General features: G+C 41.5%; 1 protein-coding gene across 1 annotated transcript in view; it reads right to left on the bottom strand.

Moving 5' to 3' along the window:
• Nucleotides 1–260: 260 nt before the first annotated feature.
• Nucleotides 261–19,583, bottom strand: part of LOC121505819 (calcium-activated potassium channel subunit beta-4-like) — a 38,000-nt gene continuing 18,677 nt past the window's right edge. Inside the window, exons 3-4 of the mRNA XM_041781371.1 lie at nt 2,997–3,124; nt 261–588 (exon numbers count right to left, since the gene is read on the bottom strand). Coding sequence (XP_041637305.1) covers nt 261–588; nt 2,997–3,124 — 456 coding nt within the window. The remainder of the gene's footprint in view (nt 589–2,996; nt 3,125–19,583) is intronic.

Here is a 19,583-nt window from a genome sequence, read left to right as displayed (position 1 = left end):
GACTCAATTTCACCTCAGTCAAAGCAACGCTGTCGCAGTAATAACCCATCATAAAGACTCCAACTGATTATAAACAGAAGATCCATCAGCCGAGGGTCGCCATCAATCCAGTTAGTCGAGGAGAGGGAATGTTTCTCTGCACACAACAGCTTGGATTTCCAGTCCCTCCATTTCAGATTTTCTCCTGGTTTGGACCACTCCAGGCTTTAAGACCCAGCTTTTCAGCTTTCTAAGAGATCCACTTTCATCATTCTTTTGTTTTAATGTTCTCGATCCCGGCGTCGCACCGGCACTGCAAACAATGGCAGGGTCCTTGTAGGTGACGACAGCTCGGGCTCAGGCTCAGAGTTTGTGGTCAGGAGGTCGTCCACCTTTGCGGCAAGGCGCTCTGAAGGCAGCGACAGGTCTTGACACACCTCGTAAGAGCACTTCCTCTTTTGGAGAGCCTCCGCTCGGACGGCCAGGGAGCGAGCACACACTGTCAGGAGAACGATGAGCGTGCCCAGAAGGAGAGACACCATTGGCCAGAGGACGCAGTGCAGCAGGACGCTGGTGTCATGGGAACGCCGCCACAACACGTCGTCTGGTCTGAAATCACAGGAAGAAGAAACGTAGACGAACAGGATGAGAAGGATTTACAGCCAGGGATTAATCTGTGACCTACTACAGATGTTATTTCTATAAGTCTCCAGTATAGACTTTATTAAACATGGACGTAGGCTCAGTGATGTCGCCAACTGGTTTCTGAAGAGGAGTTACGAGGCCAAACAATGACACCCACCATAATAAAAACATAGACTCTATTTTGGCTGCACTCATGGCATCAACAGCAGTTGATCCATCCGTGAATCGATATAACTATCAATCAATACATCAATATATTCATTGATTGATCCAGTCCTACATCCTTCATCTATACGTCTCTCCTTTAATCCATCAATTCTACCATCCATCCAACCAACCATTAATATTCCATTCCTACAAGGACGGGGCAGTTAATTGAATTTTTGACAATATGTCCCAATGCAATTTTCAAATCATGGAAGGTACAAAATTTCTTTGACATGCAATATGTTTCAAAATGTAGTTTAACACATATTTGAGGCAGAGATCTCTTTTGCATGATGCACTACATATAATGCAAAAAAAAAGATCAAGAGGATCTGGCTCTAGACCTCTTTGGTGGTCAAATGAGAATGAGAGGGGGCGCAGGTGGCCGAGTGGTTAAGGCGTGCACCCCATGTACACAGACAGCCCGGGTTCAAATCCGGCCTGAGGCCCTTTGCCGCATGTCTCTCCCCTGCTCTCATCCCTGTTTCTGACTCTAACCACTATCCTCCTCTATCAAATAAAGGCACAAAAATGCCCAAAATAAACCTTTAAAAAAATGAGAATGAGACAGCCTGTATGAGAATGACCCTAAAGGTCAGGGTTAGTCATCTGAACCCTAAAGGTTAGGGGTTAGGGACCCGGACTCTAAGCTAAGGGGTTTGGCACCCTACCCTAAAGGTCAGGATTAGGGTGCCGAACCCTAAAGGCCAGGGTTATGCACCCAAACCTTACAGGTAAGGGTTAGGCACCGAAACCTAAAAGGTCAGGGTTAGGTTGCCAAACCCAAAAGGTCAGAGTTAGGCACCTGAGCCCTAAAGATGACTGGTTAGGCACCTGAACCCTAAAGGTCAGGATTAGGGTGCTGAACCCTAAAAGTGAGGGTTAGGCAAACGAACCCTAAAGGTAAATTTGGCACCCGGATTCTAAAGGTAACTGGTTAGGCACCTCAACCCTAAAGGTAAGAGGTTAGGCACCTTAACCCTAAAGGTTAGTCTTAGTGGATAAAATTTAAAAATAACACCACAAACTAAGAAAAAACCCCAACAAGGGTTGGTACCTCACTTCCCACCTGATGTTCGAGGCTGCCCCATAGTAGAGGTCTACAATGGAAGAGCCCAAAACGGCCAACCATAGAGCAGTGGTTCTCAGTGTGGGTGTTGAACACCTTGGGGGTCACAAGACACTTAGAGGGGGCCGCCACATGCCTTCCAAAAACCCTTACCCACATCTTAGATGTAAACATTTTTGTCAATTTTATTTCCAGAAGGTTTACAGTGGAGTATTTCATAGTAATAAACAGTTTGTCAAATTAAAGGTCTTCACGGTACAGATGGGATCTTGTAATCCATCGTGTAGTCGTACCTGGATTACCAGATGTTCTTTTGTTAACCTAAATGCCACCTTTGAAATAACACCTGTCTTCAGATGACTAACTGTGTCTCCTCTCCACATAAACCCTGTGAGTGCTCCAGTTCTCTTTCTGTAAAATACTAGAGCTTATCCGTAACATCATGGAGCTCCCAGGGGGCTCTCATTTATGAAGCAGAGTTTCCTCGTTCTGATCCCTCAGCTGCAGAGTTAAAAATAAAACCAGCCAAGGTCACAGGTAAGCATCGTCTGTGAATAACAGGAGGATTAAGCTGACACGCTAAAGGAGATCGCTGCTTTTCTCCGTCTCATCAATTTTCTGTCACGGCATAAATAAAAGGGGCCAACATAACCTGAATACAAAGAGAGGAGAGCCTCTTTTATGTTTGAGGATATACAACCACGGCTTTTATGCTTTATGTGTTTTAGAGGAGGCTGAAAGCCTTCATTAGGTGTCCATTTGTGGATAAATCAAATCTCTTTTTTGCATTTCTATTTGGAGTTGTAAAAACCTCTGGATCTGTGCAGTTAACGCCAACTTTTGCATCTGTTTTTCAAAAACTTCTTCACATCATGAGGTTTTGCAGCTTCAACAGTGTTTCTCTGGTAGATATTTGAACTAAAATTATACTTTTGCATGGTCAAAAGTTGAAGAGGATAAATCAAAAGGTAGGGAAAGGTTCTGTCAGACCTTCTGAGACACAATGATGTGCCGATGTGGCAAATTTCACACCATCACACGTCTCCTGTTTCCATTTTATCAGTGCAACACCTAAAAAAGTGTGTTCGTGTCTCACCTCCTCTGCTGGTTGAAGAAGCACGTGAAGGACTGACTGCTGACCTCTTTGGTGAAGTAATCCTCCCACCATAGGACGCTGTCTCTGTTCTTCTGGTTGTCTCTCTCACAGGGAGGAACGTACGAACACTGAGGGACACAAGACAGATCAATGCATCAATATTTATCAACTACAGTCTCAACTCCATGACTATTTGTTGCCAATGTAGTGTATCAAGTCGTATTATGTCAGCTCCCCAGCTTTTTCAACGACTCTTTCTGTGTCACTAATATGGTTCCCTGCACCAAATATTCATGAAAACTCAGAGAGCTGAAGTGTAAAATGACACTGGTGTCGTCTTTTCTCAGTCTGATGGTTTCTGAACTTCAGTAGCTCAAAGTTCACAACTTCATTTCTCTCCTTCACTGATCCATCAGGGCGAGTCGAGCTGGTGCTGTCAGCCTGTCGGGACGTGATTGATGCTCTTACACTCACACCTAATTGTTTTGTGCGAGAATCCTGGTAGTTTTTGGAGGTTTTGTGATGAAGAACAGTTCATTCAAGTTTTAGGGATAGTTCTAACTAAAGCTGGGCTCATGTTTCTTAAAACTTTAAGCATTCGTTCAGTTTCTGCTAACTTATCAAATGATCACAAACTGGATCTCCAAACCATGGTCCTTTTTATGGTAAATTAGTAATATGCTCTTGTTTTGACTGCCTGAACAAAAGCATACAAACTTGTTTACTTTTCAGACATGCTCTAACCAGTGCTGGGATACGAATTTGACCAGTGTGTTTAGGACTCCAGCCTCTGTATACGTGTACTTTTGACACCAACAGAGCTAAGCCAGGGGCCTTAAGGGGTCTTATCAATAAAAAAGACTGCACCCCATAAGATGTCATTCCTTAATGGCAAACTAAGGTTTTTACTCATGGATGAATACTACATAATGAGGGAGAAAAGTCGTTAAAAGTGGCCTTCCAGGTTTGCATTGAACCTGACAAACCAGCTAAACTATTTCATTTTTCATACTCTCGTATTGATAGATGAGCAGAATTTCCTGTTACCTATACATGTTTTGACTGCTGACTTTCTATGGTCTTCCTCAGAAGAGTCACGCGATGTTGCTGTGATGTGTCTAATCTGCTGATCTTCTGCAGGTTTGGTCGTTCTGTCTTGATTGACAGAATGGCCGCGCCCCCTGCCGTCTGGCAGCTTCTCAAGGACCGCATCTTCCTGCCATCGAGATTCCGAAACAGGCCCATAGGACTATGAACTTGGATGAAGGTGCTTACAAGCTAAACAGCAGGGGGCATGGTTGTTCTGTCAATCAAGACAGGATGAACCAACCGATATAAGATCAGCTGACATGACACATCACGGCGACATCATATGACTCATCTGAGGAAGGCTGTTGAAAGTAAGCAGTCGAAACATGTCAAGGAAAAACATGAGAGCAACATCATGGGACTTCTGAGGAGGACTACAGAATTTCAGCAGTCGAAACATGATAAGGTATGACACATGACTGCATCATCGTGGGACTTCGGAGTAGGCTCTAGAGGTCAGCAGTCAAAACATTTCAAGGTAAGACACATGCCAGCAACATCATGTGACTTGGGATGAAGAGTGTAGAAAGCCCAGGCATTATTACTAGTATTAGTGCATACTATTAAGATATTGATTAAGAATCGCACACAAGACCCAAATAACATGTTAAATAATACAGATAGCATATTACAACACCTAAAAGCAATTTTTATTTGGTTGGCTGGTAAAATATCTGCCTGGCTGGTAAGTGAAAAAGTTAGTTTTAGCCCCTGATCATGGTAACCTGACACACCAGATGGATTTGTTTATCCATCTGGGAAAGCTTCAATAGGAAATTTTTGAGAAAAGGCAGAGGCTTTGAAAAAACACTCGGAGTGGGATTTGGTGAACGTTCTGTCACATCTCTACGGGCCAATCAGAGCAACAAAACACGTGACGTAGCCGCTATCAAGCTGCTCGTGCGCAGCTACTGAGGAATAACTGAAACATGGTGACTTTAGACATGTAAGTACTCGTCTTTTGTCGTTTTTGAAAAGAAAACAATTAACTGCTGTTCTTTGTTCTTCTTTTGATATAGAAATGTTGCTGAGTTCTGATAAAACTTACGCTTTAGCAGCATCCACGCTAATCTCGTCCTCCATAACTGCACCAGCTCTTGCTGCCGCTTGCTTACATCACGACTCTGCTGCGCCTGAAAGTACTGCCCCTCATCCCTGATTGGTACTGTCACTTTCTAACTGGGCCCAAATGGTTCAGATGGGAGCTCTGCAAGATGGATTCACCAGTGGAAAACAAGGAAACGGGCGTATCCATCTGCTTTGCAAGGTTATGATCATGGACTCTGAGGAAGACTGTAGAAGTCAGCAGTCGAAACATGTCAAGGTAAGACACAACAGCAACATCACATGACTCTTCTGAGGAAGGCTGTATAAAGTCAACAAACAAAACATGATAAGGTAAGACACATGACAGTATCATCATGTGACTTCTAAGGAAGGCTGTAAAAAGTCAGCAGCTGAAGCACGTCAAGGAAAGACAAAATTACTCATCTGTCAATAAAAAAAGATGAAGAAAGTATAGTTTGTGAAGACAGTATGAACATAATTGGATTATGTTTCACATACCCATTGCATCAGATATATTTGACATTCGTGATGGAACTCTACCGTGCAAAGCGTTTTGGAAGGGCGGGACTTTCCAAAAAATTCTTGGCAGGTGATTGGACGAATGTTCTGCCACATTATAGGTCAATCAGAGTGAAAAGACAAAATGAGGTAGTAGATATGCCGGGCTTCAGTAGTAACCTAAGCTCGACAGACAGGCACTTTTGTATTTTACCAAAGATTGTTGGTAGATAAAACTCATGCTGAGGCTGATTGAGAGAAGTGCAAAACATCTCCACCAAGAAGAGCTTTCAGTGTGGTTCTTTGCTCTTTATTTCAGAAACAAATGTGGTCCAGTTTGGATTAAACTGCCTCTATAATATCACTACATCTGAGCTAAATACCCTACCGCCTTGTTCTCCTAAAATGAGGACCAAAGCTCTACTCCCTTACATCGAAGTCTGTGATATAACATCCAGAGTTTCCAAGTCCTGGTTCAACATAAAACTCGTATCTATATTTGGAGACACTGAAAATAAACAATAAAATTCTATATATTGTAGCTTTAATGTCAACAGGCTTACTCTGCTTACCTTTGGATATTAATCTGACCCTGCTGTTTATTTAAAGATTTGAAAAGAGACTCATGTACAGCATTTCAACAAGAAAGATAACGTAATAGTTTCTAAACTATTAGTGATGACTGTAGACCTCTAAGTCCTATCAGGAGAAAAAAATACATCCAAACAGAAATAATACAGACATAAAACTTCAATGCATTCACAGAAAAAGGATAAATGAATGCAATGCTCTTTCTCAGCCCTGTCTCATTTCTGCTGGTTTTATTTCATTAGTAGAAGAAGAGAAATGTAAGAACAAATCCCTGAATCAGTGAAAAGCATCAGAGTGTCCCTGCTCTGAATGCCAAACACCTGAAACACCTGAGAGCAGAATTTCAATCAGCTCCACTGCAGCGCTTCACAGCGAACATGTCAATACACTCTCCTCATTTAGGGCGCTTATAACGACTAAAACACACAAAGAAACACATGTAATTGTAACCTCAGCCTGTCGGCATGGCAACCGCAATCATCCGGCGATCATGGCGACCCACGTGTGATGTCACGGGGTGAGGCGTGTGTGATTGGCCGGATGATGAATGGTGTTGTGGGATGAATGGATGCTTAGCCGGGTGAGAGAGAGAGAGAGGGAGAGATGCTCGCTCTACCTGCACTAATCTGGCCGAGGTTCAGTCAGACAGAAACAAACAAATGGACTGGAGATGTGAAGTGACGTGGGCTCGTATCATCGTTTACAGCTGAGTGGAGGGAAACAACAGCCGTGTTCGGCTCTGAAGGTGCCACATTTGTCTGTGAAAGCATGAAAAACAGAGATGTGTGAGACTGAGCTCTCACTTCCCTGTAGAGACACCTGAAGGAGCATCAGGTCAAAACCACAGACCAGAGAGGGACCAGACAGCAGGACCACTCTACTGCTGCTGTCTAAACCAGATCTATGTAAGGGATGGGCCTCCTGCAGCGTCTGTATTCATACAGTGGACTCTTATAGGGATGGGGTTACAAAGCACAACCCCTTTTCCAAATAAGTTGGGACGCTGTGTAAAATGTAGATAAAAACAGATTGCAATGATTGTCAAATCTCACAAAACCATATTTTATCCACAATAGAACATATCAGTTGTTGAAACTGAGATATGTTACCATTTCATGAAAATTTTAGCTCATTTTGAATTGGATGGGAGCAACACATCTCAAAAGGGAGGGGGTAAGAAAAGGCTGGAAAAGTAAGAGGTACAATTAATGAAAAACAGCTGGAGGAGCATTTTGCAGCTGATTGGGTTGATTGGAAAAAGGTCAGTAACATGACTGGGTATAAAAGGAGCATTTTATATAACAATTTCAGAAAAATGTTTGTTGGTATAACATTTTTATAGTTTATAGGGTGTCCCAAATTTTGTGGAACTGGGGTTGTATTTAGGGTATCAACAAACTGTAAATCAAACTCTAAAACCTGATTAGATGTTAGTTACAGGTGCCCCCATGTGCTACTGATTGAGTATTCACTGCTTAATTTTTAGTCTTTTTTAGGGAAAGCCCTGACGTGGTTTTCAGGGGCCCAGCTTTTATAGCTGTGTTGCAATTTCTGAAAAATGTTCCTCTACATAAATTTGCAAAGACTTTGAATATCCCACCATCTACAGTCCATAATGTCACCAAAAGATTTAGAGAATCTGGAGAAATCCCTGTGAGCAGGGGACAAGCCTGAAGGTCAATACTAAATGCTTGTGATTTGTGGGCCCTTAGGGGCCACTGCATTAAAAACAGGCATGATTCTACTGGAAATCAATGCATGGGTTCAGGAAAACTTCTAGAATTCAACAATCAACAGGGTAATCTGGGCCAAAGCTCATTTTAAATTTACAGAAGTAACATGGAAAACCGTTCTGTGGCCCCGTGTCCTGTGGACTAAAGAGGAGAGGGGGCATCCAGCTTGTTCTCTCGGCTCTGTTCCAAAGCCTGCATCTCTGATGGTTTGGGGTTGCATTAGTGCCTATGGTGAGGGCAGCTTACACATTTGGAAAGGAACTATCAATGCTGAAAAGTAGAGAGAGGCTTGAGAGCAACATATGCTCCCATCCAGACATCTCTTTCAGGGACAACAGCCTCTGAGAACAGCCTGTCCCGCAGTGACCTTCTGTGGCTCCAATCTCCTTTTGACTGTCTTCTGGACAATAGTCAAGTCAGCAGTCTTCGCCATGATTGTGGTTGTGTGAACTGAACCAGAGTGAGAGAAACAGCTGACAAGAAATTGGACTTTAGAACAACATTCTCATATCTTTAGATAGTGGATATGTACCTTTTCATGACTGTCAAATCAGTACTTTAAGTGTTCAGAACAAATCCAATGAGTGCATGTCAGAGTGAGACTTTCAGTGATTATGGAGCCACAGGTTCAGATCAATGAGCTGCAAATTAATTGTGCATGTTCTGTAGAAGACTAAATCTCACTTCTCCTCTCTGTAAGCTCATTAGTTTGAGTTCTTCCTTCCAGTTTCCGTCGTTCAAGGAACAAATCAGCTGAAAGTCGTGTGTTTTCATCTGTAAAATGATGCACCGACGCCTAAAAGGAGGACGACAGAGTCAGAGGAAGGAAGGCAGGAGATGAAGGCAGGTGGGTGGTTTCACTCAGCCAATTACTCGCCCAGTAATTTCCTCATTTTATGACTTAATTATATTATAAATATGAATGACACGAGTGGCGGGTAACCACAGGGCAATGCTGCTCTGACACAAGCATCCTCCTAATTTAACCACTGCTTATTATTTTGATTATTTGTCATATTTCTGTCATATTTCAGGGGACATTTGGACCTTTTTGTGAAGACATATGGCAACAAATCAGCGGAAAAGGTCAGCAGAAAGAGCGATTAATTTATGAAAGCTGGTCCTACAGGGAGGAAAAACTCCTAATGTAATAAGTGAAGACTGACGGCAGTAATATCCCTGTGTGTGTGCGCTGATAACTTAAACTAATTACCCATAACGAGGCAGAGCTTCTGGAGCTGCAGGACGTCAGGGGGGCCACTGGTGCCCAGTTAGGAGCCACTGTGTCCCCTCTGCTTCTCATAATTAAAAACTGTGACATCCTCCTCTAAGTAGAGACACTCATACTTTACTCGTTTAGGACTTTGCTGCTTCTATTAGCGGAAAAAAAAAAATATCGAGACCTTTTGCTGGAGTAGAGAGGGCATATTTTTGGAATAAACTTCTTAAAGTTTAATTTACTCTCAGCGATCTTTATGGATGCTCACAGTCAGCGATGGTCCATCAGATAAAGTTCACATAGTGGTCACCTCTTACTTTATTATTTTATATGGAAATAAAATTAGCTGCATTCACCTAAAATTGCCTCTAAAAATGCAGAATAATATGACCCCAATTCCAAAAACGTTGAAACCCTGTGTAAAATGCAAATGAAAACCAAATGCAATGGTTGTCAACTCTCATAAACCCATATTTTAGTCACAATAGAACATAAACAACACATCAGATGCTGCTAGCTCATTTTGAATTTGATACCAGCAACATATCTAAAAAAAAACGGGGACGGGGGAACCAAACAGATGTAGGAGCATTTGCAACTAATTAGGTTAATTGGCAACAGGTCAGGAACATGATTGGGTATAAAAGGAAAACTGTGTCTAAATATCATCAAAATATTCAGAGAATCTGGTGAAATCTCTGTGAGCAAGGGACAAGGACAGAGGTCAATATTGGATACTCTAGGTTTTCGGGCCCTCAGGGGCCACTGCATTAAAAACACGCATGATTCTGTACAGGAAATCACTGCGTGAGCTCAGGAACACTTCCGGAGTTCCACAGTTGGCCATGCCATCCACAAATGACAGTTAAAGCTGGTTCATGGAGAGAAGCCATATGTGAACAGGACCCACAAACACCACCGTCCTCTCTGGGCCAGAGCTAATTCAAAATAGACTGAGGCTACATGGAAAACTGTTCTGTGGTCAGATGAAACCACAGACACTGTGTCCTGCAGACTAAAGAGGAGAGGGACCATCCAGCTTGTTCTCCTGGCTCAGTTCTAAAGCCTGCATCTCTGATGGTATGGGGTTGCATTAGTGCCTATGGCGTGGGCAGCTTACACATCTGGAAAGGAACTATCAATGATGATAAGTAGAGAGAGGTTTTAGTGCAGGGGTCCTCTACTTCAGTTGGATAAAGGCCAGATTTTACCTTGACATGTCCTTTTGGGTTCCAGACTTCCAAATGAACTAAAATAAAGTAAAATAAAATAAAAATGTAAGACATTTTTAGGCATTAGTAAGAAGATCAGTCCCTATTGCCAGGCAGTGAAAACATTCTAGGTGCATATTTCTAAGATGCTGTCTATCACTAGGTTTGGTGCCAAAAGGTTGCATCCTCATTGTTTAAAAAAACAAACAAACAAATGGAGGAAACAAGTTTATTGTTTTGATTCTCAGGCAGGAAAATAACACTTTCCAAGAGCCTGAAGTGAAAAGTTGACACAGAAAACTGCAGATTGAATCAGGAATAGACTGATGAGTACGTGTTTATTATGCACCGTATCTACTTAAAATAGCTGACAGGAGGATTTCTGTCATTCCTAGGAAAACTGTTGCAATCTTGATTTTTTGAGGGATTGATTTGATAGCTGTAGGGATCTAAAGACATAAGATATCCTGAAAACCACATCTTCTTTCCTCCACACATTTTTTTTTAATTTAATCATCTTTAAGGGAGCTTTGGGGGGCCTACTGATGATCACTTTTTTAGTGCAACATTTGCTCCCATCCAGACAAAGTCTCTTTCAGGGAAGGCCTTGACTATTTCAGCAAGACAATGCTAAACCTCATACCATTACAACAGCAGGGCTTCACAGGAGAAGAGTCCGGGTCCTGAACTGGCCTGTCTGCAGTCCAGATCTTTCACCAACAGAAAACATTTGGAGCATAAGAAAAATTGGCATAGAAGACCCAGGACTGTTGATCAGCTAGAATCCTTCATCAGACAAGAATGGGACAACATTCCTCTCCCAAAACTCCAGCAGGTGCTCTCCTCACTTCCCAGGGTTTACAGACTGTTGTTAAAAGAAGAGGGGATGCTACACAATGGTAAACATGGTCCTGTCCCAACTTTTTTTAGATTTTTTTTTTTTCATGAAATGTTAAAATGTCTCAGTTTCAACATCTGATGTGTTGTTTATGTTGTACTGTGAATGAAATATGGGTTAATGATATTTGACAACCATTGCATTCTGTTTTTAATTATTTCAAATAGTGTCCCAACTTATTTGGAACTTTTGTGAGACATTAATTGCATACTTATTGTCTCACTTCACTTTAAAAACTCACAGACAGCTCAGTGGACAAGTCAAAGTCATCCACACTTTCTGTTATCAAACATTTAACTTCTATTTATTTCTTTTTCAATCCATAACAAGTTCCTTTTTCAGTGATTACCTGGATTTACCTATTCTCTTCCAAAATAAAAGCATGCACGCATCAAACAGGAAGTGAATTACACTTAATGGTGTTAAATGAACACAGAGCAAGGACAGAGAGCTCCAGTCAAGTCTGTATTGAACATAAATGATCCTAAAGTCACCCTGGGGTTATAAACCTTCCTGATTGTTGCACCAGTGTTCTGCTGCTCTCATTTCTTATTGTCTTGTCTTCCGTTCTGATTGAATATTGTTCATCGTGTTAAGCTGGAAATCAGTTTAGGTTGTAATCACCCCAACCAACCTCTCCACCCCCGTCTGCGCTCCAATCACATCATCATAGCAACCGGTTGATCCACAGTCGGCAACCAGGCACCAATCAGCCTCCTGCAACGGCATTCTGAGAGAGAGAGGGAGAGTGAGTGTTTGGATTCTGAAACTAAACTAAAGAGGAAGAGCACGATGAAGACCCCCCTCTGAGCCAATCAGGATCAAACTCGTCACCTTGTTTTGACCTTATTACAGCGCCCCCTGCTGGGTGATCACAGCAGCTCTAGAGGGATGAAACACATCTTTATCTCAAGGGTAAATAGGAGCGATCTGGGACAAATTAACATGCCATAGATAAAGTACAGACTTCAGAATACAATAACTAATGGCTAGGGGTGAAGGAAGTATTTTAGACATAATACATTAAAAAAATATGTTTGATATTTATTATTCTAGGTCAGTCTGTCTCTGACAGAATACCCACCTACGTTTAAAGAAAGTATTATTGGGCTAAGGGATGAACATGAGGCCAAACAATGTAAACCATGGACCTATGACCTAACCTTGCATAGCCTGTGGAGCGTCCAGATTCCATGTCTGTCATCAGGTAGATCTGTCTTGCAGAGCTCCAATATAAAACGACTGTGCCAGGTCTGGAAACCGGACCATTAAACTCCATTTGAGGGGAGCAAGGCAGTAGCTACAGAAAAGGTATAGTTGTAGCAATGGCTACTGGTCATTGGGGGTGTACTTTGTTAATATGGGGTCCCAGGGCCGCTGCAGTGAGCCATAAGATCCTTGTATAGTCAAAGTGAGAGTTGTGTTTGCAACATAAAGCACAAAGCTGGACATGTTCCCAGTGCTCATTGGCCTCCGCCAGGGCTGCCCCTTATTGCTGATTCTGTTAATGATTTTCATCAACAGGATCTTGAAGTGAAGTCAGGGAGAGGAGGTTTTCTGGTTTGCAAATGATGTGGTTCTGTTGGCTTTCTTGGCTGGGGATCTCCAGCAGCATCGGAGCAGTTTATCACTGAGTGCTAAGCGGTCAGGATAACGGCCAGCACCTCAAAGTCTCAGGCCATGGTTCTCTGCTGGAAAACAATGGATTTGCTCCATCCGGGTGAGGAGACAGTCTCTGCCTAAAGTGAAGGACTTCAAGTATCTCGAGGTCTTATTCATGAGTGAGGGTAGAATGGACTGTGAGATTGACAGGTGGATTGGTGCTGCAGACACTGTACCAGATTGTTGTGGTGAAGGAGGAGCTGACCCATAGGGCAAAGCTATCAGCCGATTATAATGTTACTATGTCATTTAGCAGACGCTTTTATCCAAAGCGACGTACATTTGAGAGCAAGAACAATACAAGCAAGATCTAGACGAGAAAAACACAACATCAGTAAGGACCACAAAGTGCTTCAGGTCCAATTGGATGCAGGTGCTGCCATGCAGTGTTTAAGGCAAAGCACCTAAAGTATACAAATTTTTTCACTTTAGCAATCAATAGAGGAAGCGACATGCATCAACTGCCTCACCTATTGTTGCAGAGAGAGTAAAACTAACATGTTCAGCCTAAACAAAAACTGCCAACAACCTACTACCAACTGAAACAACCCAGAGCAGATTCCTCTTACCAAGGTAGCTTCTTCCCTTCCTATCTCAAAGATCAGAGTGATTTTTGTTGATTTTTGATGGTTTTGGACTTCAGCAAACCATGTGAGAGCCATTGTCCACAAATGGGGAAAACTTGGAACAATAGGGAACCTTCCCAGGAGTGGCCAGCCTACCAAGGTGACTCCAAGAGCACATTGACAACTCATCTAAGAGGTCACAGAAGAATCCAGAACAACATCCAAAAACCTGCAGGCCTCAGTGACTCAGTTAAGGTCAGAGTTCATGATTCAACAATACGAAAGAGACTGGGCAAAAATGGCATCATGGGAGAGTTCCAAGGCCAAAACCACTGCTGACCAAACAGAACACAAAGGCTCATCTCACATTTGCCTAAAAACATCCTGAGTATCCCCAAGACTTGGGGAAATATTCTGTGGACTGACCAGACAAAAGTTTATCTTTATAGATGGTCTGTGTCCCATTCCATCTGGAGTAAAACTAACACAGCATTTCATGAAAAGAACATCAGACCAACGGTCAAACACGGTGGTGGTAGCGTGATGGTCTGGGACTGCTTTGCTTCTAAGGCCTCTGAAGTCAAAGAGGAAACTTGAGCAAAGTTTAAAGAAAATCCCTTATAGAGGACTTTAGATGTTCGGTTCATAAGCAAGTTTCCACTCTGACGCGGAGGGATAGAATCACTGTTTTTACTAAAACACAACTATGAAACACCAGAGCTGTAAAATCACGGAGGGTAATCCTCATCATAACCATAACATCTGGAGCTCTCTCTCTCTGTAGATATTACTTCTAAAGCCAAAGCAGCTTTAGTGTTGTTAAGACTTCGGCACTCATAAAATCACACAAACTCTCACACATACACGCTGCAGGATGCTGTCATTAGGTGCAAGTAGAGGAGCACTCTGGGAAAATAAAGCGGAAGCTGACCTGTGTGTTTGGTGAAGTAAAATCCACACATACACGCACAGGCTCACCATTCAATCCATTTCTAGTTTAATGGAGTCTGCCTGGTGGAGCCGGGCCGGCCACATTAGCATTGTGTGAGAGAGAGCAGTGAGTTATGTCTGACAGAAAGCCGAGGGAACATTATGAACTCAGGGCAATAAAAGCACAAACACGCTCATGGAGTGCTAAAAAGAGAAAGTTTTTATTCTCTGAAGATGAAATTTAATGTTTTTATGCATAAGGGGGAAAATATTGTGCTTCTATGTATTCATGGGAAACCTAAGGGAAAAGGCTATGAGAAATATTCTTGGTCTACTGTTTCCAGCTACAAAAAATACAAAAAAAGGAGGGTCCTACTCACAATGCATCAATGTAAAGGTCAGGTTAACAGTAGAGATGCATCAGTCCAATCCTGGTATTGAATATTGCTCTGATCCTGACCCAAATAGCTCGATCAGGTGTACATGACAATAGGGGCTGATGGTTTAACCTCTAAAAGCTTCCTGTGGACCAGTGCTGAAAATGGGCACATTAGTAGAAACACTTACAGCTGTGCATCTGGGACATTTCTCTCTATCAGTCTGGAAGGAGTTACAAAGCCATTTCTAAGGCTTTGGGACTCCAGCCAAACACAGTGAGAGCCATTATCCACAAATAGAGAAAAATTTGAACAGTGGTGAACCTTTCCAAGAGAGGCTGGCCTACCAAAATTGCTCAAAGAGCACACCAATGACTCATCAGTGTAACTTAAAGGAACATGATGAAACAAGATGTCATGTAACTTTTTGTAACATAACATACTGTTGTATAACAATAAAGTACAACTTAACATAACATGCCATTGCTTGACAATTCTTACATTACATAATGTAACGCCATTAAACATAATGTAACATAACATAATGAAACGAAAAATTGTAACTAGCTTTGTAAAGATAATCCGATATGGACCGGTTCACCGATTTTGATGTCAGCGGTCTGAGTGCATCGGTCCGCGGAGCCCTGAACCATTAAAAATGCATCACGAACCGGTCTTTGGGCTGGTTTTAACGTTAGAGATCGGTTCATTGATTGCTGCTTGTTCTCATAGCCTGTTCCTCCATGCTCTGGCTCAGCTTCTGTAATCTCGCACGACCCGCGGTGACCTTTGACTTTTAAATGAGAGTTCCGTTCGCTGCAGGTGCTGGCTAGGAAGCTGGATGTGTTTCCCCAGTCCTCCCCTAAATGTCTTTCAGTTCCAGTTCTGCATCTCAGGAAAAAGTCATGTGGACTTTATATGAAGGAAGGATAACTTTTGAAATGTCTGCCTGTCTGTACGCTTTGGAGAAAAAGTGATTAAGGACTAAGGCAGCTCATAAATCTCACCTGTTGAGACGGCAGAGCTAAAAGTTTAGCTAAGATGCTAACGCTAAACGCATCACAAACAGACCTGAACATAAACTTTTCTCAGTTAAAACTCGGAGAAGTCTTCAGTTGTCACTGTAACAACAGCTCCTTTATTCACAGGGTTTACAACTGTAACGTGTTGTTGGGAGTACACCGATCCGATACCGTTTAGTTTAGCTTTATATTTTGCTTCATTTAGCGATGCTAAATGTTAGCGCTATAAAAAACGGAAATCAATTCTTCTTCACTGCTGGAAACGGGCTACCTTTTTTAGCGCAGTGAAGAAGAACCAAAGAGCCCACTGCAGCAGCGAAGAATGGTGGATGTGTGACAGTTTTTCTCTGAATGTGATCGTTAAAATGCCTTCCAGACCGGTGTTGTTGTACACGAAAAGAAGTGACAGTTTATCAAAAGTTAAATGACTTTTGAACCATAAATCGTTGCCTCTTCCTTGATTTTCCTCTTGAAGCTAGCTGTTGTGTCTTCCCATTGATGCTACTGGTGCCTTTGAGTCCCTTGCAGCAGCATTTTCAGTGAGCCTGGAACTCGTGTGATTTTTGGGGATTAAATCTGCACCAGTAAATCTGATATTGAATGTCTTTATATCCATTTTAATCCAATTACAATAATTTATTACTGCTAGCTTGAATGCTAACTGTCATATTGTTACCCTCTGTAAGGATCTGTCAGCAAATGGCAAGCTTTTCCGTAATCATGCTGCCTGAATAGAGCATAATGGAGAGAGAGAGAGTCTGTGATGTAGCTCCCTGTATTATTATTTTAAACTTTAGCTGTAAAACTCAATAATCAGCAGAAAACAACTTTAGGGTCACAGAGATGCTGTACATTAGGATTCTTTTCCATGTTCTGAGTCATATACAGGTCTAAAATAATTTGCTAGTCTGCACAGTCAGTCCAGAAAGTTCACGCTGGTATCGGAAAATGGTACTGGAACATCCCTAAAAGTAATGTAACATAACACCTCTTTATGCAACTTCATACAATGTCAGAAAACTTGCTGAACGCAATGGAATGTAACAGAATGGGCTCTATATTATGTTAGGTAATTAAATGTAATGCAACTTACAACTCGACTTCATGAACTTTGTCATTGTAATGCAACATTTTTTATCAGATGACTAGACACTGGAAAATATGAGGTTATTCTATGTAAGATAATGTTACTTAAAGTGTCATGTACCAAAATGTTTTTGAAGTAACATATGAGCATTGAATGTTACTAACCCAGTGTGACCAACAATAATGGACAGACCTACCAAAATACGAGTGTATTTGACAGAACATTAGGTGTTGTCGTGCTTGTTTGCCTCATGTCCGAGTTTAAATGTCACCTTCAAAGATTGAGATGAAACAAACAGAACAGAGCTGCTCCAATCAGACAGTCATGTTTGTTTGAACACAACAAACACAGCGCTTCATTCCCACAGCAGACACACGAATAAACACAGAAGGAACACACACCTTTGGTTTGATGTGTTTGTCAAATGTTAATTAAAGCAGCAGGTCTGAGCTGCTATCTGATACAAAAACTGATCTGCTGTTTAGAGACCACACAAACAGCAGACTCTGGATGTCCATTTATTTTTTTTCCCCAGCCATTTTCTCTCCTCTCTGCTTCATTTTTTCCCACAAAATGAAATGAACTGCTGACCTCAATAAACCAGAGAGAGCTGAGCAGGTGTGTATTACTGAGAGTGTGTATTAGTGAGTCCCGTAACGGTTATCAGCGTAACGTGGCAAAGCAGCTCGTCAGCTCAGACCTGTCCTCTATTTAAGAGACATTTTGAGGATATTAGTGCCGGTTTTATTAAAGACTGCCAGGCTTACTGAGTTATGATTGATTTTAATATTACTGCTACAGGCTGACATGTAGCTCTATGAATATTACGGCTCATTAATCACTCCTAAATGACTAAACATCTCTGGCTACAGTGCTTTCCAAGTTAACTATTATTTGATGCTTTTTGTACGATTTTCTTCATTTTTTTGTCTGTCTGTCCATCCAGATCATTCTTGCAAAAGGGATACCTTAAGACCGCTTTGAGGGTTTTTTTTTTTTTTCAAAATTTGCACAAATGTCCACTCTGACTCAAGAATGAACTGATATGATTTAGATTTGTAGGTTAAAGGCTAACGTTATTGGGCTTCACGCCACTCCCTTCTCATGAACTTGATACCTAAAGAAGGTCTGTAGGGATATCCTTTGAATGTGACTCTGGCTCTGCTCAGTTAGTCATGCAGCATGCATTGACTCTTCAGGAAGTGCATGGCTAGAAACCCCCATATGGATAGATACACTTATGACAATGCATACTGAATTAGTACAATTAGTTCAAAAGCAATTAAACCATAGAAGCATGACTCTAAATATGAGGCTGCAACAGGCTTTATGCTATAAAAGAGGAGGCTGGGGTGGAGGAGGTTAAACTTTGCAGCAGCAGTGTGGTGCATCAGCATTTATGCAATCAATGATTAGTGAGCTGGGAGGTGGTAATTAGGATCCAAGCTGGGCGTATAACTACCGTGTCCTGCATGAACTCATGCTAGGCTTCATTTATGGGACATTCTTTAAACTTTGCACTAAGTCTATTCCGGTGTTAATTTTGGCAACTATTTTTAATTTTAGTCTTAGTTTTAGTCTTTAAATGAAATGAATTTTAGTTTTAGTTACATTTTTAGTCATTTATGTTTTTTTAGTTTAAGTCTAGTTTTAGTTGACGAAAACACAAAAACATTTTATATTAGTTTTAGTCCATAAAAAGGCCTCACGTTTTAGTCTTTACTTTTAGGCCAAGCATTTATATTCTTGTCTAAATCTGGTACCAAATCATGGTACTGTGTTCTCTGCACTGTGCCAAACCTGGGGTCCCTGCTTTCTACAGCTTTTGCATTGAGTATTGCGATACCATATATTGCGATATATTGCAATCTATGCCATTTTTTAACTGTTCAGCTGATTTAGCATTAGCCATGCCCTCATGTTTGTTGTATTGCCACAGTATTGTATTTTCATGTAGCACTTCTTGCAAACCTTATGTGTCATGTCTATCTAATTCGTGCCCTGCTTGCATTCCTAACGTCCTTCCCCGGGTGCTGCTATGTTTGTGGTACTACCTTTCTCCTGCTCTATGACTGTCACCTCTGCTGACCTCACTGGACAAACAATTGTCCAAACAATTTATCTTATTTTTCCATTATCATAGACTTCAGTTCATATTAGCAATTGATTTTAAAAAATTGATACTTGGTGGACAACACGATATGATATATCAACAGACAAAATATCGCAATACTATGCTGTATGGATTGTTTTCCCCCACCCCTAGTGGAGAAAAATCATGGATTTTAGATGTCCAACGAAAACTAAATAACATTTTAGTCTAGTTTTAGTCATCTTGATGAAAACTAAACTTCCTTTTTTGTCAGTTTTAGTCCTCACAGATCTATTTTTGTTAGTCTTAGTCCAGTTTTTGTCATGGAAAAAAAGGCTGTCGATGAACATTTTTAGTCAGAGTTTTAGTTGACAAAATTAACACTGGTCCACTCTGACAAATAACATTAGATTATTATATTTTGGATATCAAAATCAAAGCTAGAGGGGCTCATGGTTGTCTCTTGCAAAATCTCAAAACTGCTTAAAGGAATATTCTCTTGATTTGCACAAATGTCCACTCTGACTGAAGAAGGAACTAATTA

The sequence above is a fragment of the Cheilinus undulatus genome, linkage group 23 (genome assembly GCF_018320785.1).
Source record: "Cheilinus undulatus linkage group 23, ASM1832078v1, whole genome shotgun sequence".
NCBI lineage: Eukaryota > Metazoa > Chordata > Actinopteri > Labriformes > Labridae > Cheilinus > Cheilinus undulatus.
The sequence above is the reverse complement of the archived record's forward strand: the minus strand, read 5'-3'. Positions and strand labels throughout refer to the sequence as shown.